The 23,893-nt window shown below is 50.0% G+C and overlaps 1 protein-coding gene across 2 annotated transcripts; it reads left to right on the top strand.

The window, feature by feature from the left end:
• The first annotated feature begins 3,759 nt into the window (after positions 1-3,759).
• Positions 3,760-23,711, top strand: LOC6548577 (homeotic protein distal-less). Of its 2 annotated transcripts, XM_001976646.3 has the most exons (7): positions 3,760-4,566; positions 6,427-6,602; positions 8,745-8,938; positions 22,298-22,439; positions 22,515-22,619; positions 22,686-22,902; positions 23,039-23,711. In XM_001976646.3, exons 1-7 carry the CDS (start codon positions 4,436-4,438, stop codon positions 23,055-23,057), a joined length of 984 nt encoding a protein of 327 aa, XP_001976682.1. In that variant the 5' UTR covers positions 3,760-4,435; the 3' UTR covers positions 23,058-23,711. The 2 variants fall into 2 exon arrangements, with proteins under 2 accessions (XP_001976682.1, XP_015012699.1); XM_015157213.2 differs by lacking the exon at positions 23,039-23,711 and having other exon boundaries at positions 22,298-22,619; positions 22,686-22,906.
• The last annotated feature ends 182 nt before the right edge of the window (positions 23,712-23,893 follow it).

The raw sequence follows: 23,893 nt of genomic DNA, 5'->3' as shown, positions 1-23,893 counted from the left end.
TCAATATGGGCTTTCATTCATAAATCAAAACTACTTTGTTGAATAGCTCAATTTTATTATCCGTAGAACAGAGAACCCATTAGCATTCCAAAGAGTAAAAACGGAATCGAAATGCTTCGCCAATGCAGCCAACCCGTTTCCACAACAGACACTTTCCGGCCATTGTGATTCGGTGGCTAATTGGCGCACTTGGCATCTGTAGCCCAGTCCCGGGAGGAACCAAGCCCACACGAGTCGCGCGTGATACGCCGGGATGAAAGCCACAAATCCTAGGATCCAATGAATACATCAACACTGTTCGAAGCCATCCGTTGGCCTGGAAATTTATTGGCCCGGCCAGTGTCGGCGCTGCCAATTAACGCCAGGATGAGAGCCAACCGTCGAGCGTGGAGCCGCAGCCACCAGCGTTGATCTTTGAAGGCAGCCGCCTGGAAGTGGCTCGAGGAGGGCAATGAAGTCGTTGGCTCTGCTGGAGTCGTAAACCCTGATTTATTTCGAATTGAATGTCAATACACACAGGCCCAGTTGGCTCCAGTGGGTCCACGATCGCGTCCGCAGCTCAGACCTCTGGCGAACCGCAGGCGGTCCTGACCCAATTTGGCGCCTGCTGGGGCGCTTTCATTAGCCTCCTCGTACATCATAAACAGATTCATAAACTGGCCCCCTCCACCGCACTGCACTTCGCAGGGCTCCATGGTTTACGGCGTTGAAAGGCGCATCGAATGCTCCGCGCTCCTTCTATTTTGCCCCGTTTTCAAAGTGAGGTCAGCCTGCAGTTTGATTTTCGCTAGCCGGGAACCCAAACCTCACCCCCATCGCATACCATCCCATCCCATCCCAACTCGACTCGACTTGACTCATTAAAATGTAATTTGAGCGCCTTGCCTCGCATTTCATTTGGCCGTTTGGCTGCAGCGGCGACGGTCAAGTGAGCAGGCCATCAAATGTGGTTTGGAGTCGCAGCGAAGTCGGAGTCGGAGCGGAGTCCGAGCCAGTTTCCATTTCATTGAATTGGCCAACTGCTCGACAGCAACCCCCAGAAGCTAGCCCAGGTCGCCATCTCTTTCTGGCCCGAGTCGGATTGATTTATGCCCTTTCGCTCGCACAAGGGTTCGCGTTCGCCTTCACGTTCACGTTCACGTTCACTCGTCCCGTCATTTGTGGCACATTATTATTTAAATGATAAATTGTATTCGGCCGGGAACTTTGGTCGCGGCCTGGAGTTTCGTGGGTGTTTCCGTGCGCTTTCCCCTTCGATTCCTTCCCCGACTTTCAGTTACTTTATGCCACAGTAGTGGGCGTTCTGGCTGTTCGTTTCGAGTTTTCCGTTGATTTCCTTTGAGCGGCTGTTCTTGGGTTTTCTTGGCCGAAAATTAATCGTCTCATTTGTCCAAATGCCCGCTCTTGGCTTTAATTTGGGAATTAATGTTGTTTGGTAATAAAATCGATTTGGCTTCCGTATTTGCCCGCTTCTGGAAGTGATTTCTCGACCAAGTGAGATATCAGAATGGGGAAAGCTTAAAGGCTTTCCTCTCTTCCTGTCCATGTATGGCCTTTTTGGCCATTATGTTAATCTCTGCCATAAGGACGGACGGAAGGCCGAAATGGAAGCGGACTGGGTCAATAGGAATGTTGGCGAGATAATTGTTCATTACCTTAATCTATTTGTATGTTCCTAATAAGGGGGATTGTGGAAGGTCTTTTAATATATCTATACTATTACAATAACCACTTTCAATAACTAACTTGTAACTTGTGTTTGTTCGGGTAGTTACTTATATTTGCAAACTGCTTTGTATGTAATGATCACTAATGGTGTACGGGTTCTGAATAATACCTTTCCAAGTCACCTTATATCGTAGATCCGATGCCCTATATCTGCTGATTTATCGATGTTGCGAGCTCATCTGCGACAGTTGATAAATTAATTCGCCTGGCTGATTGACTTGCAAACGTGTTCGCTTGACATATTTGCACGTGTCTCGTGTGGCGGTAATTTGATTTTGATTTATGGCCAATTAATCGGGGCCCAAGAGGGGCGTCCGTATTACCATTGGCCTAGTCAAGCACAACCAGCACAACCAGCACAACCAGCGCAGCCCAGGCGCCTCACTGGGAAAAGGAACAGTAGCTGCAGTGCAGTGGCTAGCCCGGGCTAATCATAATTTGCATTTAATAAATATTTCATTAAGTAATTGCAACAATTACGTGCATTTGCAGTGCTCCCTTTAAATTAGTGCAGCGCAGCCGACCAGGTCACAACTCGGAACGGCGGACTCCACAGTTGATCCGATCCGATCCGATCCGTTCCAATCCGGACGAGGGGATTAGCATTTGAGTCGGATCAGGCGCTCAATTACCGCTACCGCTGGATGCTCGATTTATGTATTAACTTTTATAAATAAACTCAATTCGTTTTTGTGGCACTCTGGTTCTGGTTAATAGTGCCGCTCCGACTCATGCATATGCATAGTTTCCACTTTTAGCGGAAATCCTTCTCAGGTGACAACTGTCCGCTTTTGGGGGAGCGGAAAGGGGCAGTGCAGACCGCTTTACCGCCGCTTCAACTCCCAGTTGGCTAAGCGGACAAAGGTGGAAATTCCGCTGTTCTCTCCGGTCGGCGACTTTGTCTTGTGAATGAAAAATCCGCTCGAGCAAACGGTCCGTGTCGCTTGGCCCAAGCCACAAAGCGACATTATGTGGCCGAAAGGACGCCATTTTGAATTGGACCTGCGCGCGCTCTCCGCTCTCTCTTCGCGCGCTGAAGGGGGCGTGGCGAGAGAGTTTCCGCTCTCAGCAGGGGGCGTGCTGGGTGCGCAGGTATGTGTGCACGAGTGCGACTGCGAGGGTGTGTGTGTGTGTGTGTGTGTGCGTTTGACAGGTGAGCAGGTTGGCCCGATAGACTGGTTTGCTGCTGCCAAAGGCGGACACTAGGTGGCGCCACAAGTGCTAACTCCAAGGCGACTTTAAAACTGCCTAAAAAGGATTTTCAGATTAAAGGTAACATTAGGAAATGCCAGCAGACCTTTCATATTTATGTGGTACGCTAAGTTATTCATGTGCGTAGCGTTCTTTCCACAACAAGCAAGCCCACCGATTGTAAAACGTAAACAAATCATTAAGTTAATTCGTCTGTTGTCCGCAACTGTTGATTACCCATGGAAATGCGTGTGCCACAGTTTCGATTGATCCGAAAATAGGAACCGCAGGAGCAGCGGCTATATAAGAAGTCAAATTACAGGTTCAACATTCAATTTAATAATTGAGACCTTTGCATTTAATCAACATTATTTAAAACGTCAAAATATTTGCACTTTCCACGGGCAGTTCCCCCTGGAATTTGCATATACACGTCGTATGTCCCCCATAATCCGTGGGGACGCGGGGCGACAGGCCACGCCTCAATCTCGATGCGGGCCCTAGACCTAGACAAAGTTGTCGACTTCAGCGGCACAAAAACGGGGGCCCAGATCCCAGAGCCCAGCCCCACCCCCGTGCGCCCGCAACAGGGAAATTTATGGTATTGGTGCGGTTTCTGCACCACCACACAGAGACACCACCGAGAAAACCGGTTGCAAACCACCCGATTGGCGACGCTCGGCGAGAGTCGCTGCCAGCGGCTCGGGCCTCAGCAGCCGTCCCGCTCCGACGCACGGCGCTGGCCTGGCAGCTGCACCGCTCGCACGCCACTGCTACAGAGCGGCAAAGCGGCACGGCCGCAAAGCGACAGCGCAGCCAGTCGAAGTCTCGCGCAACCGCGCCGCGAAAACCTCACCTAGTCGTATACGCACTTTGTTCGTGGGCAGTCGTCGCCGCTGTTCTCGCCGCTGAATTGCCGTCGTCGATCCGTCGTAGCGTTTTGCGTTTTGCGCCTTGCGTTTCTGCGTTCTTGCGTCGAACTGAGTGATCCGTCGCGGACTAGAAAGTGATTCGCTGTGATCTGATCTGATCTGATCTGGTCCGCTTTGATTTCATTTGATTTGAATTGATTTATTTGAGTCGCAACACGGAGCTGAAAATCGCGAAAATCGACAAAGAATATGCACAGCCAGAAATCGAAGTGGTACAAGAAAGCAATTCCGAGAGAGTTGAGTTGCTAACAAGTTGAGTGTCAGTGCTGAGAAAAGTGCCTCCTCGCCAGCTGAAAGGATTTACGCGCTCGACAGCTCCGCCAAATCACAGTCGCCGAACTGAACTGAAGCCAAGACATTGTGTCCTAGAAATACTACAAGTACGCAAGCCACACACTCGAACTGCAACTGTGCAAGTATAGCTGATCATTGCCATCGGATCGCTGCGAACTTCCTTCCCGCGCGTATCCCCCTGAACAGCCGTCAAAATTCTTGATAAAGTGGCCTCAATAGGCGCCAACACGCTCAATTTCACGGACCTAGGGAGCCCCTACGAGGGGCCTCCCAGCACCCCCCAGTCGGGCATGGACGCCCCCGACGCGCCGCACACGCCCAAGTACATGGACGGCGGGAACACGGCGGCCAGCGTCACGCCCGGCATCAACATCCCCGGAAAGTCCGCCTTCGTGGAGCTGCAGCAGCACGCCGCCGCCGGGTGAGTGTCCCCAAGATCAGTGGAGTGGAGCTTCCCAGTGGGAAGACATCAGAAAGTGTCTCGGCTCGCAGGCGCGATCTCCGCCAGACTTCAGCCCTTCAGCCCGTCCATAGTCCAATTTATCGGAGCTCAATCTAGTGTGCGGAGTAGTTGACACACCCGAGAGAAAAGGAGTTGGTGGCCAGGGCGTTCCCAAAACTCTAATTCGAATCTCTTAAATGAATCTAAAGAGCGTTATACGTACACTTCAATTAGCTACAGTTACCAAGGAAGAATTTACCTTATAAAATAATGCATATCAAAACAGATCACAACATTACATTACGTTAATGAAATGGATTTTTAGAGAAGAAATCACAGTTCCCCTTTTTAATAAAAGCAAGCAGTTAAAGTCAACTAACTAACCAAAGAGGATATGGGCTTCTAGAAGGGTTTTTATATTACAATAGCCAATAATCTTATTTTGGTCGTTACATAAATTTTACACAAAAGTAGTTGTCTTAACAAATTAAAGATACCAATAGTAGATTCATAGATTCGTCAGTGAATGACGTTGAATTCCCAAATTTTGAATGTAGCAATTTGCCATTTTGCCCTCTCTAGGCCCTCAGCCAATCGACTTGAATATTATGAAAGTTCGTCAGCTTTTCTTTGTATGATATTATTTTTGAGATCGATTTCGCGTTGGGGTCTCGCATACTATTAGTTTTGATTAAGAAAATCACTTCAGCTGCACTTTCCGGCCTACGGTTCATGCTGGTTGGTGGCTGCCTGGCCGGCAAGCGGAAGCCAAAAATAAATTCAATTAAGTGTAGTTTACTCCCGGTCCGTGTGCTAAATAAGCGTCTGCTCCGGAGGGTCTGTTCCTATCCAACTAGCCGTTCCTCGTGGGGTAGAAATGAGACGGACTCGGCGGTCTGTTTACTGTTACCGCTCACTCGGCGAACTGTTTGCAGCCGCAAATTGTTTTCCCAACGCACGATTCGATTTTTCATTATACATATTTTATTGCATTCTTGGTTTTGAGCCTTGCGGTTTCCACTGCTCTGTCATTTGTGCGTGTTGGGCTCTTGGGCTGGAACTTGGAACTTGGAATGCTTGGCTGCGCCGACCAGCCCTCGGGAGTTGTCCCTGGCCACGACTTTTCTCCGTCCCCGGAGTGGCTGCCATGTTGTCCGCTATCCGCTGTCCGCTGTCCGCTGTCCGTTGTCCGTTAGCCGCTGTCCGTTGCGGTTTCTGCTGCTTTCCGCCCGCTTCCGTTTCCGTGTTCGAGGGGCTAGGAGAGCATTGAATATTTCATGCAGTTCGCTCGGAACATAATGCATGGGAACTTGCTCAACTGTTTCGCCCGCAAAGTGTTAACAAAATATTTACCACAAGCGAGCGGGACTGCAAACGGAACTGCGGACCAAACCGAAACTAAAACAGCGCCTCTGACACTCGTATTGATTTTTCTTTGATATATTATGCCGCATCAAGTTCGGGCTTTGCTTTGGCTTTGGTTTTGGTTTTAGTTTTGGTTTTAGTTTCGCTTCTGGTTCTGGTTTGTGTAAATGAAGTCATGGCAAATATTTCCTGGCTCTCCGCAAGCCTAATTTTTGTTGTGAGAGAAAAAGTTTTCGTTTGGACGCTTCTTGCATTAAACATGAAACATTTTGGGCACACTTTTTGATATTTTCCCGGCCGAACGCGGCGACGTTTGAATTTAATAGTGAATAGTGAAAAGTGTAGACAAAACACGCAAGGAGGAAAAGTTTTGTCCCCGGCACGATTCATTCACATTCACAGGCGCTGTACTACAGCCCCAGCTACTGGTACAGCCCCGTATTGATTATTTTCCGTGCTTTTGCGGCATTCCAGGTACGGCGGCATCCGGAGCACCTATCAGCATTTCGGACCGCAGGGCGGCCAGGACTCCGGCTTCCCCAGTCCGCGCAGCGCCCTCGGCTACCCGTTCCCGCCAATGCACCAGAACTCCTACTCCGGCTACCATCTGGGCAGCTACGCCCCGCCCTGCGCCAGTCCACCGAAGGATGGTAAGTACTGCTCCTCCTTACTCGGATATTCCGGTACCAGTCCCACTCCCAATCCCAATCGCAAACCTATTCCCCCAGAGATCCGGGTCTTTTGTTGCAAAAGAGATCTCGAAAAGATCGCTCGCTGCTTCCTTGTCTGTTTTTCTATTTTTTGGCGACACTCGAACTCGAGAGCTCAATGCGGTCGAGAGCCATTGTGGTCGCCTTCTGCGGGCTTTGTTTGCTCGTTGACTTCAAGTTCGACTCGTCTCAATTAGGCTGCCTTCACTGTCCTCTCGCGACCGCGGTGCTTTTCACTTTTATCAAATTTCAGTTTCAATCGGTTATAGCAATACTTGGCCATCAGATCGAAGATAAAGATATTAGGACTTCATTGTGCTCGTACGCCTCATTATTCACTTCCTTTCTTGAACAACTTCCCCTAAGCTGCTCTTTTAAGGTCTTCCTTTTCCCTCTTATAAGTTATACAGCAATGTAGAGTGAGCACTTCATTATAAAATCTAACCTGCTAAATTATAAAGACACTCAAGTAGACACAAACTCTTTAAGAGAACATTTCAGTTTCTGCTCTTTGTAAAAGTTGTTCAGATTGATTCTTGGTGGGAATGTACACGAACTACAATCGGAAGTGCCAGGTTACATTTTAGATAAAATACAACGCATAGAACGCCAGGCTTTACTTTTTTAATATTTATGCTACTTTTCCTCCCACGAAATGTATTCTATTGAAATTGTGGGACCTCTGGAAGCGCTTTGTTGCTCATCCACGTACGTGCAATTTTCCCATTTTATTTATTTTTACATCTCTCTGCTTTTTGTGTGTTCTTTATGTTTTTTGGAACATTTTTCCCAGTCTCTGGCATAATTGCGCGCTTGACTGTGACAACTCGTTGTTGCTGTCTCTCGTATTTGTTGAACAATTTGTTGCTATTTCGATGCGTTTTGGTTGAGCAGTTTCGCTTTTCGGTGAGTGAAAAGCAATTCATTTTTATCCATTGTCGGGGATGTGAGCACCGTCAGAAGCAGTAAAACAGTGGAGGCATTACTAACGACAACGGCAACGACAACGACAACGACAACGACAACGACAACGACAACGCCAACGCTTCAGCCAGCCTCCATTCGTTGTCTTTGACTTTCGTCACTCATACGCAACGTGGGCCAATTAACCTTGGTGCACTTGCTCTTGAAACCGCCTCATCGCTCGGACCCGGCCAAGAGATCTGCAAAGCAGCTGATCGTTAGAAGGAATCCCCAGGTGCTCGTAATCATAATTGCTGCAATTAGGCTTTCGTTAGCCGTAATTAATTACTCCATTCTGTAATGGGCGCATGTGTGGCAGTGGCCGAGGGAACTGGCCCAATGGCGGCTCTCCACTCACACAGCTAACGCTCTGTGAAGCCTAATGGTCGCTGGGTGGCGGAGGTGGCCGAGGTGACAGTGAGTGCCGCCATCTCTGCTGCTCCGCCGCACTGCGTCTTGCCATTTCGCCATTAAGAGTGTGCAGCACGTGCGCCTGCTCGGGCGCCAAAAATATACGGCCGACACCAACACTCGGATGACGGACACAGATACAGATACAGATACAGATACGGATATAGATACCGATACAGGTACACACCTGTGGCCATATTTGGCACTTAATAATAGTTCGTTTGGTGGCTCCGTGTGCTGTTTTCGAACAATTAGCAACGTCAACAGTTGCAGTCGTCGCTCATTGAACTTGAGTGTCGGCCGATCATCATCATCGTAGTTTTATGAGCTGTGGACAACTTCGACGTGGAGTGCTTTGAACTTTCGCTTCAGCAATTAGCGCTAATTCGTTGACATTTACAAGTTACTTAACGAATCGATATGCGAGTGGAGCGGGCGGGGCCGCCCGATTTCTAAGCGATGCGACTGCAATTAATGCAGGTCCATAAATGTAACAGTTTCATGCATTCCAGCTGCCGCGGGAATTCACTCATAAATATGCATTTGGTGCACGGGCACAAAAAGGGCCATTCTGGCCATAATTCCATAGCCTGATTATAAATTCATCATTGCCCAGTTCCATTGCCCGGTTCCATGGGCATGCCATTTACAGACTACTCAACTGCTCCTTTCATCGCATTGTTTTCTCTCTCCCCTCTCCCTCCGCAGACTTCTCCATCTCCGACAAGTGCGAGGACTCCGGCCTCCGCGTCAACGGCAAGGGCAAGAAGATGCGCAAGCCCCGCACCATCTACAGCTCGCTGCAACTCCAGCAGCTCAACCGCCGCTTCCAGCGCACCCAATACCTGGCCCTGCCGGAGCGGGCGGAGCTGGCGGCGAGTCTGGGCCTCACGCAAACGCAGGTGAGTTCCTTCTCCGGGGTTGGGAATCTGGGAATCTGGGGTCGGGGAACGGGGCTACTTGTCTTGGAGATACAATCAGCTTGGTCTAACTAGTACATATTCAGGAGGATTGCGATACCTAACAATTCCTGGCAAGGATCCTTTGGCCATTTCGTGGGCTGCGCCCCATTTCGTTGGCTAGTTGGCGTTTTCCCAATTGAATTGTTGACATGTCTCTAATGCTGACTGACAAACGAGCCAAGACAACGAACAACGAACAACGAACAAGTAACAATGGCAACCTCCTACGCCTGCGACCCTCCCCCTTGACAACACGCCACTCGGGCGTATGTGCAATATTGTAATGTTCTTTTTGTGGCTCCTCCACGTGTGTCAATGTCAACTTTGTGAAAAGTTTTTCAGTTGCCGTTCGGTTTGGCTTGCTTTTGTTTTTGCACGCGCTGCTGCCCACGGCAGGGAGGTTTCCCGGGGGCGGGGGCGGGGGCGGCATTGTCACTGGCAACACCCACCCAAGTCAAGTACTGTACTGGCTCGATGCCCAGTTCCCAGTTCCCAGTTCGCCTAGTTGCCACTGCTCTATTTAATGGCTTTCCAGATGAGCCGCAAGCAGCAGCGTTTGCAAAACGCAAAACGCTGCCGTGAATGAGTCTCGTGTTTTGAGAAATTTATTGATAGTGGGCGTGGGCTTCCTAATTGAATTAGTGTGCCACGAAAGTTCATGTGCTCACGACGGAGGGGCAGCAACCGAAACTGCGGGGCGAGAGCCGCCCGCAATAATGTTGTAAGAAAAACTTGTAAAACAAGTTGAAGACCCTGTGTGTTTGTGCTTGTGACTGTGGCTGTGGCTCTGTATTGGTGGCGTGGGTGTTGCTCCGCCGCAAGTTGTTTATCAAGATACATATTTGAATATGTACTGCACACCGAGGCTCGCATAGCGGGGATCGGGTCTAGAACGGGCGTGCCACACGGCGGCTGTGTAATAAATTCTCCTGGGCCTGGGCCTGGGCCTGCGACTGGGTTTGGGTTGGGGCATGGAGTCCAACAAAAGCCAGACCCATTGTTAGCCACCCCGCGGAATCGGGAGAGACCCTGATTTCCAAAGTCGCGGCTGTGGCAGCTGTCAATCGAGGCAGCTAAGCAAATAGCCACGCCCCTGCGCCCCCAGCGACACAATCAACTCGATCTATCTCGAGCTCCGTGGCCGCGGGCCTTGAAGGGGTTAAACGCTGCACAGTTGGCCAAGAGCCTGAATTTATGACTGCATTTTGGGGTGTAAGTCCTGGCCGCTTTCGCTTTCCACGCGGACGGCGAAACGCGGGCCGCGTGTTAATTAAAACCGCCCTCGTCGTTTGAGCAACGGAAGTTTTTTATTGATTTGGCCAGGTTCAGGAGCTGGTCATGAGCTCCTGGTCACGATGGGCAGCGATGGTCCGAGAGGCTAGTCGCCAGTACACGCCAATGTTTGGGCCGTGCAAACAAACCGTTGTGCTTGGCCCTAAGATTTATGCGTTGCACAAACACCAGGCCAGCTTAATGGCCTTCAGGGGCGGTGGGGTGTCTTTCTACTATTAAGCTTTTGTTTTTGGGGCGTGTTATACAATTCGGTTCTTGTGCCTCAAGTCCAAACGCTCAGCTGACTGTCCGTTCTAACACCTGCCGGTCAGCAGCAGCCACTCTCCTGCGCAAAAGTATAGAGAACATTACTGCAAAAAAATGTGGCATACTGCTGGCTGTTTTACAGCTTTTTTTATAATTATGGTAATTTTATTATGATTTTTTAGCTGCTGCTGCTGCTGCTGCTTCGGCAGCAAAACCCGTTTGCCAGTTGCATCTTTCACTTGGCCACTTGCTGTTCGCTTGATTTGAAAGTGCATCCGGTGACTGTTAATGAGCTCGGAGCACAGAAACACTTGGCCGCTTGGCCGGAGTGTGTACAAACATTCGGAGAATAATTAAGTTTCAATTAGAGCAAAATCCCGGCTACTGTTTCCCCTATCTGGCTCGTTTTTGCACCCCGACTAATTGAATAATTACATAGAGCGCTTAAGTGGACTGCCAAATGTTCTCGCTGCCCGAAAAGCAAAGACTCCAGCTGACAGCGCCAGACAAAAGTGTATGTACAGTCCGTGCGAGCCCCTTTCAACGGGCTGCGCGGCTCCGATCTCCATTCCCGAAAAGCGAAGGCGAGCAGAAACAAAAGCCCCGCCAAGCGAAATGAAATAAAATAATAAAAAATACTTTTAAACTGCGTGTTTATGAGCTCATATCGGCACATTTTGATCTGGTTCCTCCGCCGAGGCTCTTAGGCGCAACAACAACAGCTGAATCAGCCACAACGAGACGGCCACAAAAGCCACGAGTTTTGTAGGAGGCCACGCTGGCTGAAAACAAAGGATTTGGCAGACGAACTGCCAAAACGGCGCTTGTGGGCGCAAGAGGCCGAGGAGGAAGGGGTATAGGACCAGGCAAAAATATTGGTGGTGCTGCCAGTTGCCTAACTGATCCAGGTGCATTTTCCTTCAAAGTAAATGCAGTCTTAAGGCAAGTCTTGAGCCCAATGTCACAGTAGAAACGACTTTATAAAAACGAAAGAGGAAAAGTTGTGGTGCAAAAATGCCTTCCCGACTCGTTTGCACTAACATTTCGCCGTGGGTCTTTGCTTCTGCCCGGGCCTGTCTTCAAAAATCAACAACGCCCGCTTTATGAGTCCGCCCGCGAGAATGTGTGTGTGTGTGTGTGTGTGTGTGTGTGTGGTGTGTAGTGTTCTGAGTGTGTTGATGGTGTTGTAGCTCCGCGAATCTCCGCTGCACGCAGATCAGACTTGGTCTGATGACGACGCAGTCGCAGTCGCAGTCGCAGACGCAGACGCATCGCCCACGGTGCACACCTTCGCCTGGCTGGGGCTTCTCGGCGAGCTGGGGGCTCCAGCCGCGATAAGTCTGCTGCTCCACCCCTAGCGTGAGACGTGGCCAATGCTCTGGTATGGCGCAAAGGTCATGGACTCCGCGGAGAAACCCAAAATGATACTTCGCTGGAATTCCAGGCCAAGCGAAATACTTGTAACGAAATTAAATTAATTTCCACATCAAATAATACACACAGCAAACGGCAGCGGCAGCGGCAGCGGCAAAAACGCGCGCGTTTTTATTGTATTAGGAAAAAAACTAGCACAACTTGATTTAAATAATACAAGTGTCTAGTTAGTATCAACGGCTAAGCGAGAAAAAATGAAAAACTGGCTGACCGCATTTAAATGCTCAGCTCACTCACGTTCGCTTATGCTGCGGACAGAGCCGCAGCAGCAGCAGCCGCAGCAGCAGCCGCAGCAGCAACAGCAACACATCGTATATCAGATCAGTGATTGCCTGATTTACGCGGGCAATGTCAATTAAATTATGGCACATAATACGCTGTAACTAAGCAGCCGCACTTGCGTCTTAATCGCACGCATATTGCTGCAACATCGGCGGCGGCCCCTCTCCGCCCGCCCGCCGCCCTGTGTCGTAACTTGCACCGCTGCGCGCGTAACAGGAACTTTGAATTAAGTTTGATCAATGCTCATGCTGGTGCTACTACGGCACAACAACACTAGTAGCAGCAGCAACATCGCCAGCAGCCGCAGCAGCAGAAGCAGCGACATTCGACAACAAACAAGTTGCCATTAACAATGATGCATAGCTCGCAGTCTCAGTTTCTCCCCAGCGGTTCTCCAGTAAATCTCCCCTGCCCAAAGCCCCTTTCTCCATCTTTCTCCGCCGACCGCATTTGCATTTGGAGGAGAGCTCAATCTAACGCCAGTCAAGAGCTCGGCGGACACATGTGGATACCCAGCCTCACGGATGTATCGCAGATGGCTCAGATGAGTGGCTACGTGCTGCTTGTGCAATCTCGATTGCAGCTGACATAATTCGCGGTGGCAGGTAGCGATCCGCGGCACAAATTGACCCACAAAGCGTGCCAAAAAGCTGATCCAGCTAAGCTAGTGTCAGCGTTACAAGCTTTGAAAGTACTTGGGCTGGAGTGACATGAGTGGAGGAGAACCCAGAGTGAACCAGTTTCCAAAGGGACAACTTTCTGTGTGTAAACACAATCCCAAGCTAGCATAGGGAGGGCATCCTCGTGGTAATAATGGCTCCCCGGCCCACATTTACAGCTTCCTCCTGCCTCCAGCATGGGTCATCATCCACAACCACACTCGCCTTTCCACCCAGCTGGAGGTCCCTGTGCTGAAAGCAAGTTTCGCGTTTCATTCACAATATTGGCAGCTTTCAAAATGCCCAAACTGGCTCTAGCTCCGGCTCCATTTGCTGCCCCATCCGTCAGCGCTTCGATCAAATCGTATGCAACGCTCAGGAAATTACAAAATGCCCCAACGAGCGGTTGCTGGAGGGGGGGAGGGACATGGGGCAGGGGGCGGGGGGAAGGCCGTTATTGGCCTGCTCAAGTGAGAGTATTCAAATACATAAAGCTTTACGACTTTTATTAACGCGCATAGCTGGAGCGGCGGCTGGCATAGATACCCATGCCGCAGGTATCTTGGCCATCGGTCTATTGGCCAACAAAACGAGCGAGGCAGGCAGGGTTAATTACGGCTTCATTTGCTGACACACGGCGGAAAGGTAAACAAGCCAGAAACTGGCCAGATGCGGAGCCAAGGATGCCCCTGGTTGGCAGATTTCTCCGATGCGATAATAATAATAATTATTATTTTATTGCGGAGACTCGGAGGCTGCGGCTCGAGCAAGCCAACTGGTTTGGAAGGAAGTGATGGGCCCCAGCACGCCGAGATAGCCCGCTCCAGTGGGTGGCTCTTCTGCAGACAGGCTGGTTTCATATTTTAATTGGTTCTCAAATGCGCAGATATCGAACCCTTCTGCACTTGTTTGGCCTTGTAAACGCGATGCCAATTAGCCGCACTCGAATGTCCTGGCCATCGCATCCACCCAGCAGCCTTGTACTCTGACACCAATTAAGGCGGCCTTTTCCTGCATGCACAGATACAGATGCGAGGGGCTTAAATTTTCCTTCGAGGTTTTTCCCCAACGACAACAATGGCGAGACAACAAACTTTTAACGCTTGGCTAACTCGCGGCGCTTTTTCGACTCTTTTGTTGCTGCCAGCACTATCATGATCTGGCTGTGAAAATGCATAGGAAAACTGTGTGTAAGCGACAAATAATAGTCAGTTGACCATGATTTCATTTTCCGACTCCGACTCCGACTCCGACTCGAAAAAACAGAGGGACACACCGAAGAGCAATATTTAAATAACCAGCCCCGGCCGAACAAAAAGCGGCCCAGTGAAAGAATGCGCTTGTATAAATTGCACAATTAGCCGCCACACTTTTTTGTTAGCGTTTTTCCCCCAGTTTTGTTTGTCATTATCTGGCCGATGGATCTGACCACAAATGATTTCTGACCGCCGAGGGGTCACCATCCCCATTCACGTCTCCCCATTTAATTTCGCCCCGGAATCTGGTTAGCCGTGCGGAAAATGCCTTCCTTCGAGTGCACTTCGATGGGGCGGCCATGGCTGCTTGGCCATTGCCTATAATTGGGCCATCTAATTGAGCTTGATGAACTGCACCCACCGTGCAAGATCCCACGGAACTTCCCCACTGCTAGATAGTCGGGAGCTGGGTCCATTGTTGGGGCCCAGTTCGAAGTCTAGCTTGGGAGAGATTGCGAGTGTTTGGATTCTGAATTCAGGAGAATCGCATTAATATTAAACACGTTTCGGGGTTTCCCCCACCTGCAGCTGTACGGCAATCCGTCAGACTTGGCCAACAAGTTAGTCACTGCCGCACTCCTAGCCATCTCCAAGAATTAACGACTTTACTTAGCACAGTGCCAAATTATCTGCACTGACACTTGCTACGAGTAAGAAGCCGAAAACGAACTTAGACATGACTAACATTTTGCAGTGACTGTAGAAAGTCGACTGACTAAGCGAGTGCGCTCGAAATATATCTATACTGAATACAAACTATGTGAGTATTACTTATTTCGAACACGCCCCCTCGGCAACCCCTTCTACTCGAAACTGCACTGTGGTTGTTGCTCCAACCGTTGCCGTCGTCATGATCGCAGTTATTGTTTTTGTATCTGCTTAAAATCTCACCTTGACAATTGCTGATCAAATGCTGCCGCCGATTTATTGTTGAACAATTTGTGTACGTCAGCCTGCTGCTGCTGCTGCTGCTGCTGCTGCTGCTACTGCTGATTTTTTCATCATAATTTCGCGCTGCCGCCGCGCTGATGGATTACAAAAGCTGAACTGAGTCAGTGTTTCAGCGGCGAATTAGAATTACAAAATTTCAAGGCTTTGCAGGTGAATCAAAAAGCAAAGTTCTCAGTCGCATTGCATGCCAGTCAGTCAGAACAGCTTTGAACGTTGCTTTGGGGCGTTTTTCAGTGCCCAGTGTTCAGCGTTCAGCGTTCAGTTTTCAGTTTTTCAGCGATCAGCAGTCGCTGTTTTTGCTTTCAATGGCTCGCACTCGCAGCGAACATGGGAACAGTTTCCGGATTTGACAACAGCACTGTGTTGCACAATGCGAGGCGATCGCGTCAAGAAGTCTGAATCCAAAACCGATTGACGAGCGCTTTGGGCCGGATGAGCGTCATCCAGCCAGAGAGCACATAGTACAATCCGTTCAGCTGATGCCCTGATCGGTCCCTGATCGTTAATCGATTCTCCGAACTGAAGTGGTCTCGAAATGGCAACGCAGGCATTTCTCTGCGGCCAGCTAAGCACTAATTGAGTTAGTAAAATGCTCGTTTTGTCCTTGGCCGCGGCTAATTTGGCGGCTGGCATGCGGCTGCACTTGTCGCTCGACTTAGCCAGAATCCCAGCTCCGTTACCAAAGAGGCTCTGCTCCAGACTCGGCTGGCCTAACAACATAATTAATATGACTTTGAGCGAGTTCGGGTCGAAAGCTGGTGAAATGCTGCGACCGGCGATTGAGCAATCATGGCTATATAGAAATTAGATCAATATCTTCATTTACACACAGCCGTCTATAAAAATTGTTCCACTCGTCGCTGCTGCGTTTCCTATTAACAGCAGCCGCCACGTTCGCATCGCCGATGGCTTCGTTTCGGTCCACTCCAAGTATCCAAGTATCCAAGTCCCCAAGTATCCGAGTATCGGAGTTAATTGCTATTAGAGCGACTATAGAACGGAGGGAACATCTTATATAAACAGCTCTCTCGTCTGGCCTTGCTTAATTGCATATTTATTGTTTATTAAGCAGGGGCTGCCACCGCTGGCGCAGCTCATAACTGGCCAGGAGCTCGGTGCCCGGTCTGCGTCTAGTGCCTTCTGGTTTCGCTCATCTCATTCACTTTTTACGCACCGCACTGCCTATATATGCATAAATTAATGAATCTAGCCGGGATCGCCGAGAGCTTCATTCATGGCACTGGCGACTCTATCGGCGTGCAACTCCTTCTCCGGCTCCATTGATAAAGATCAATGGCATAGCTGGGACATCGCGCGCGGCCCCCGAGGGAAACGAGCACTGGCTCCGGCACTGGCGGTGACCCAAAAATGGTCAGTCGACCGCATACTTTGCATCCCAATGTCCACTGGGCTCCACTGGGGCTCAGTGAACTTTGAAATGCGGCTGGGGCAGCAGCAGTAGCTCCGATGAGCGTGGAATTAAAAGCAAATTAATTTGTCTGCAATGCAGTGGGCTGCTGTGGCCGCCCCACGTGCGTGCCACCAACAAGCTGCCACAAGTTCACAAGTTGCCACGGGGTCAGAGTTGCGTTGCTGCACTGCAGCACTGCAGCACTGCGGCCACGTGTTTCAACTTTGAACGGGCATCGATTTGCTTTCAATTTGTCTGGGCCTGGACCGGACCGGATCGGCCGGTGTTAACTTGCGTTCATTTGCTGGCAGCGATGTTGCTCCATGGAGCCAGGTCCGAACTGCGTCCAGAGCTGGAGCAGGGGAGCGGATTCAAGGCGTTGTTGCGTTGTTGCGTTGTTGGCCTTGAAGCCTGGGAGCGTTTTTTGCTGGAACTCTGTTGCTGCCGCTTTCCTTTCTACTGTTTTCGGATTTCGTTTTTTCGGGAAGGCGTTGCCCAAAACAGCCCGCAACGGTTTTATTTGGAAATCACTTTGGTTGCACGTCTTCGCAACGGCGAAGATTGCTGCTTGCTCTGTCCCATCCATCCGTTGCAAGAGCTGTTGCCGTCCCTTTCCACGGGTCGCTCTCCTTGCTAACAAGAACGAAAGACTTAGGCAGCGAACTTGAACTGGCCTTAGCATGCGGTGTTGTCTTTAATGAGCTGAAAGCTGAAAGCTGAGGCTGCGACTGGGGATGGAGAACGGAGAATGGAGCATGGGGCATGGAGCATTGAGCACAGAGCACGGAGCACGGAGCACGGAGTGTGCGTGACACTTGACTCTAGGGCAGGTCCGCCACACGGGAAACACAAAAACCTTTTCAAAAGAAAACTTTTTGTAGCGTTTTTTTTTCCATATTTTGCCACGACATGGCATTGTTGTATATGTTTCGAAGTCATTGGCTGCCTAGCGGCGATTGCTGTTGTTGCTGCTGCCGCTCGCTGCATTCAAAATTATAAACAAATTTTTTGTTGAGCTGTAGGTGCTGTTGTTTCTGCTGTTGCTGTTGCTGCTGTTGCTGTTGCTGCTGCTGCCACGGAGCGTATAACAACAAACAATCGCATGCAATGTTCAAATTTTCCAAGCACAATGAAAAACGCCACCGACAATGCGGAGAGTTTATAATAACAATAATAAAATGAAAATGCTACGGCCGGCAAGTTGCGTAATCCGTCAACCATGGCAGTCAAAAGAGCATGCCTCGGAGCGGGGAGCGCGGGGGTTTGGGCCGAGAAGCAGCAGAAGTTGAGGAAGAAATATGCTGATGTTTCTCGGCCGTCAGTGGGATGGGGCAGTATCTTCTGCCGCTCGCGAGGGTGGGCCCAGCTCCAACTGGCTGCCTTCAGCACACGCAACAGTTGCTGTTGTCGCTGCGGCAGCAACAAGCGCTACAATCGCTGCAATCACTTCAATCGCGCATTTGCAATCGCTGCGGCCACTGAGAAATATATTAAATGCGTTTTGTTGGCTTTTACTTTTTGTTTTTAACTGTCCGGAGATAAAAATCAGGCCCGAACATGCGCTTACCAAAATAAAGACAGCTACAGCAACAGCAACAGCACAGCACAGCAACGGCAACAAAATCAAAAGTGCCACGCGGCCACTGCTTTTATGAATGACTGACTGACCGACCGTCGGCGAGTGAGTTATACTGGCCGAAAGCACTTGTTGCGCCAACAAACTTGTACAGCAGCTCCGGCCAACAACAGCAACCACGGCAAACACGCTACTTGCCGTCGCCGGCTGTTGACGAACAACTTCAGCGACAAGATCATAAATCAAAATTTTATTTCGCGCAGCAGCTCAGATTTTTACCTGTCCCTGTCCCTGTCCCGCTGCCGCTGCCGCTCCCGCTCCCGCTCCCGCTCTTCGCTTCCTCTCTCTCTCACTCTATCGCCTATTTAAATTTTTATGGTTTCTGTGCTTTTTTTACGATTTTCCTCTTGTGCATAAATTAAATATTGCCGCGCAAGCGGGTTGCACGCGTTTTGCTGGCGATTGCAGCGCGATTAAAACCGTTTGGTCAGCTGGCGCGTGCTGCGCGACTCAAAGGAAAGTTGTTGCCCATAAAAGTGGACAGCCAGGCGTGTTGTAGCCGAAAATAAACCGAAAGTGATCTGGCTGATCTTGAGCAGCGACTGCGACAGCGACTGCGACCCACAGGGCGTATGCGTAATGGCCCGTTTGGGTCATTTGGTTATCAAATTCGCGAGCAAATCGCAAGCTTAGCCACCTTTAGATTTGGCGCCTGCGAATGCCGATCGGAAATCGATAATCCGAAATAAGCGGGTAATCGTATGCGGCTATTAATCAACGGCTAAGACAATGCCCGCGGTCCTGGCCGTAACTCAAAGCCACCGCTGAAAGAAGCCGCCGAAAAGTGTTTTTCATGTTAACCGCTTTGGCCAGCAAATTGAAATTTCTCGCACCAAAAATGTGCTGCAAAAATGCTAAAATCTTGTTGCACGGAATTTATGAATGAAAACCAAAGCGGCAGCAACATCAGCGAACATAACAAGCAACAAGCTGAGAACAATGAGGGGAAAACTCCGTTTGGTAGCCATAAATTTGTGGCAACTAAACTGAGACCATTTCATGCCTTGCCATTTCTTGTTGCTGCCGCTGTTGCTGCCGCTGTTGCTGCCGCTGTTGCTGTTGCTGCAGATTGTTGTTGCTGCAGCAGTTGCCCCTGGTGGCGGGGAAAAGCCATAAACATTTTTGTTGCTTTTTAGACAGACATCGTTGGCGGGTCGAGGTGGATATGTATTCGCAACAGCCAGCTGCCCAAGGAAGAAGCTGAGATACCCTATCATATCGAAGATAGATATAATTAGATAGGGTAGCCAAGAATCGAGTAATGCAAGCCAGTTATTCAGAAATAACGACTTATTGATATCTCACAACAGTCTGCCAAGATTACACAATAGGATTTGAAAGGCAACTCCTCAAATTGAACTTTTAAGTACTGTTGGGGCTAGAGGACACAGCCCGCTGGGTGTTGAGCGCCATGACCAGCTCGCAGTGCCCACTTGCCACTGGAGAGCATCGGACTCTGTTCCATGCAACGTTTTTGGGGCGGTGTCGGTGCCATTAGGCCGAGGCATCTGTGTCCGAGGCGTCTCTCTATTTACTTAGCACATCCCAGCCAGCTTTTCCTAATAAAGCCGTAAGGTTTTGGGTGTGGGTTCGAGGGAAGGGCGGCTCCTTTTTATGACTTGGCAAGGGGCGGTCGGCTCGTTGCGCCGTGATTTATAAGGGAAAATACATGCGAAAAACAGCGATGACGTGAAGTGTTTCCGCGGAAAGCGGGAAAACGTACGGCCAGGGATCCCACACAAATCAATCGACGGATCGGTTGGCGTTACCTCGGATTGGCTTATCTTTTCCCACGTTTTAAATGCTCAACTGTCAAATGAATTAGAGTCTGGCTGGGGCCTGCGACACATTTGGCTGTGCCCCACGGAACCAGTTACTACTTGCCGGGGCACACAGGTGTCTCCGTCTCCGTCTCCGTCTCTGTCGATGTGACTGGCTTTTGTCGCTCGAACGGCAAGTGCTCGCAATTAGAAAGCCCGCTGCAAGCGGCGCCTACTCCGCGCTCCCTTCTGGTGGCTTCAGATCTCTTTAGCGCTCCATCTCCATCTGGAGCCCCGTCATCGCCAGCCACTTGGCTGTGAAGATCTAGCACCGGCTGCAGGAGAAGCGCGTTGCCGTCGTCATAAAACCCATCTGTAATCTGCCCCTGCCTCCGCCTCGGAACCCCATCGGGGATGGCCCCGATCCCATGCCATCCCAGACTCCGACTCAGACTCTTGGCTAGCCATCAATTTTGCTGCGTTTGACTGCATGAATTATATGCCAAGTGACATATTGCGGAAGTGATCAAGCAAGTGTTGCTGCCGCAGGCTGCCGCAGGCTGGCCATCTGACCATCCGAGTCGAAGTGGGTTAAAAGGATAATGCCGAGCAGGCGGCTTCGATCCGTTGTGGTTGCCGTAGAGTTGACACAGTGACATGCTAATTTCTTGCGTTTTTGCCATATTTGTTCATGCGAAAGTGGAACGATTCGGGGAGTGGGGCCGCAGAGAACGCGAACGGCATAAGGCTGATTGACATTTGACAGTCGGTCCGTCCGAGGGATTCGCAAGACACTTTTACTCTCATGCAAACTTTTTGTCGTCGTCTTCGCAAAGGGGAACTTGTTGAGTTGATATTTCGCTTATCTTGCTCGAGCACTAACTTTGTGTTTATATAAACATATTTATATATATGGATGTAAGCATTCGCTGGATGGCTTTAAAGCTGACAATTGAGAGGCTGCTGACCATTAGTTTTGACACCTGCTCAGCTCTGTGAATGCCAAGTGACATAGAAAAGTGTTTGATTAAATGTTTCCAAAAAGTGACTACTTGTTTGAGACCTCGACAGTTTTTTTTACTGCCGCAGATTTCTCGCTTGGCCTGCCTTGCGTAACATCTAAGCAAATGTGTATGCACGAAAAATATGGCTGTTTCCCAGGGCAGTTCCTTGCTCTGCTGGTACAACCCAGATATGCAAAGATGAGTTTTCAGTAGCCGAAAGTAGCTCTAACTGAGGTGATCTGTGCGGCCTGACATAAAGATTCGCGCTTGATTGAACACTAAAATGAAATGGAAATCCAGTCGTGGATTTCGGCTACCGCCGTTCGGGGCTGCCAATGTCAATGATCCGACAATGGATCGAATAGCTCAGGCCAAACGGACAGTCAATTCTGGTAGCTATCGGCTAATTGAAATCGATGTGTGGAATGCACATAAAAGCCGAGTCTCCTCCGACTGTTTTATGAGCAAAAACTAGCCACCGAAAGCCCAAAGTCAGTGAAATTCGCCAAACACAAAAAGCGAGCTCCAGCGGCGCTACAAAGATCCAGCCAACCGCGAAGAACGACCTTGAACAAGTCTGGCCGGGCAAGTTTATATAGCTAGTGCTGGTACAGTATCTATAATGCCGATTACATTACATGTACATGTGCATAAAACACACAATGTTGGCTCAGCGTGGACGCCATGGCGGAGTCAACTGCAAGATTGCAGGCCCAGATACTCGTACGCGCAGATACTCGCACTCATAAGCAGCATTAGATACGCGCTGTTACTGCTTGTATCTATATTTAAAAGAGGCCTGACTCAGACTCAAACTCAGATTCGGACTCGGACTCCGACTCGGATTCGGATTCGGCTGGGGATTCAGCGAAGCTTCAGCTGCGGGGCTTTCAAAAGTGAAGTGCTCCGCCAGCGAACAACTCACAGCTCAGCGCGCAATTAGTTCTACCAGCAGCTGGAGCTTGGAGTACCTCCAGTGCCCCTGCAAAATGAAAACCGAAAGTATCCGCGAGATACTTTTCGGCTGCCGTCGCCTCAAGCGCGCCAAAGATACGGGTTTCGCAACTGATGAAACACATCTCGAGCTGCAGCGCGATTAGACGCGAATATGTGTCGCACGCTGCCAAAATCCATAGTTTATAGAGCCATTTTCCTGCCAGCCGCTTTTCACAAGCGTTCACTCTTAATTTCAACTGAAAAGCTGTTTGAAAAGCTGCCAACGCTGCACAGTATCTGTATCGCTAGCCGTAAATGAATCTGTTAGCGGGGTTCTGCCCCGATTAAGGATGCCGTCGAGTCGCATTAGTCGATAATCACTTGCTGTATGGCCGATTCCCACGCTAATCGAATCCAACCTTTGCTTGCAGGTGAAAATCTGGTTCCAGAACCGACGCTCCAAGTACAAAAAGATGATGAAGGCGGCCCAAGGCCCGGGCACCAACAGCGGCATGCCTCTGGGCGGGGGAGGACCCAATCCCGGCCAGCATAGCCCCAATCAGATGCACAGCGGTGAGTTGGCAAACGGGAGACAGCCTTGGGCGGCATTTGAGACTAATGGCACCCTCGCTCTTGTCCATTCCACAGGCGGTAATAACGGCGGTGGCTCGAACAGCGGCTCACCCTCACATTATCTACCTCCCGGACACAGTCCAACGCCATCGAGTACACCCGTGTCCGAGCTTTCACCTGGTGAGTTTGCCTGCGCGGAGGCCCAGCATCCAGAAACCACTTCAACAGCTGCCTTTGTGCCCACAGAATTCCCACCAACGGGCCTCAGTCCGCCGACGCAAGCGCCGTGGGACCAGAAGCCGCACTGGATCGACCACAAGCCGCCGCCCCAAATGACGCCACAACCACCTCATCCAGCGGCAACGCTACATCCGCAGACGCACCACCACAACCCGCCGCCCCAGATGGGTGGCTATGTGCCCCAGTACTGGTACCAGCCCGAGACGAATCCATCACTAGTGACGTGAGTTTCCCCCTCGTTGTCCCCAGTTGGTCGCAAGCGCTGAGTCAGCGCGTTTACCACCAGCTCCCGGTTTACCGGCCCCCATCCCCCTTCGAAATCTCCTAACCCTGTTTCCCTTCATCCGTTTCACACACAGTGTTTGGCCGGCGGTCTAACAGCATCCGAACCAGCTGCCCTCGGGTGCCTGGACGCAGCACCAGCTGAGCCTGGAGCAGCAGCACCAGTCCCTCCACCAGCACTCCTGCCAGGAGCTGGGGCACCAACTGCAGCTGGAGCAGCTCGAGCAGCAGCACCAGGCCCAGGCCCAGGCGGAAGCCCAGGCGGAGGCGGAGGCCCAGCACCTCCTCCAGCGGCAGGACCTCGCTGGCAGGGCCTTCGGGGGCGGGGCAGTGCAGCACACGATATCTTAGCCAATAGACCATGATAGCAACCTGTAAAATACCTATAAACAAGAGCACTGGCAAGTTAAGCGTAGAGTTTTGTACATTTGAAACGTAATATAAATATGTTTACCAGCGTGAATAAAGTCGTTCTACAATGTAGTTTAGCTAAGAACAAAACAAAAACACAACCAGAAAAAGAAAAAGAAAATGAAAACAAAAACAAAAACAAAAAAATACTTAAAGCAGAGAACATTCCTCAACCACAGAAGCAAGGAGAGAGTATGAAACGTGTCCTTTATTTTGTTTAATTTAGCAAATTAACTATGTATAAACCTATCTATATGAACGTAACTATATGTAGTGAGCAACAACAAAGTATAAATCGTAAAGAGTACATCGTAAATAAATGAATCAAACAAATGAAAATCAGCTGTTGATCTTAGAGTTTCTTTCGAGTGATTTGTTCTTGAGTAGAAGAGTCGAGAAAAGGCAAAAGAACGAGCAACAGAAATCAGTAAAATCAGATCTCAAAGCAAAAGGAAAGTCCTCCTAATTCATTAATGTCCTTCTAACTTGTTTGTATCTTTTACCTGCACCTAGGCACCTAG

The sequence above is a fragment of the Drosophila erecta genome, unplaced genomic scaffold (assembly GCF_003286155.1).
Source record: "Drosophila erecta strain 14021-0224.00,06,07 unplaced genomic scaffold, DereRS2 tig00000092-arrow-pilon, whole genome shotgun sequence".
In the NCBI taxonomy this organism is placed as follows: Eukaryota; Metazoa; Arthropoda; class Insecta; order Diptera; family Drosophilidae; genus Drosophila; species Drosophila erecta.
Note: the sequence above shows the minus strand (reverse complement) of the source record. Positions and strands in the feature narration are given on the sequence as shown.

Coding starts and splice junctions, on each gene's coding strand:
- LOC6548577 (XM_015157213.2), top strand. CDS start 4,436: ATGGACGCCCCCGACGCGCCGCACACGCCCAAGTACATGGACGGCGGG. Junction 4,567..6,426: donor CAGCAGCACGCCGCCGCCGG/GTGAGTGTCCCC, acceptor GCGGCATTCCAG/GTACGGCGGCATCCGGAGCA. Junction 22,620..22,685: donor CGTGTCCGAGCTTTCACCTG/GTGAGTTTGCCT, acceptor TTGTGCCCACAG/AATTCCCACCAACGGGCCTC.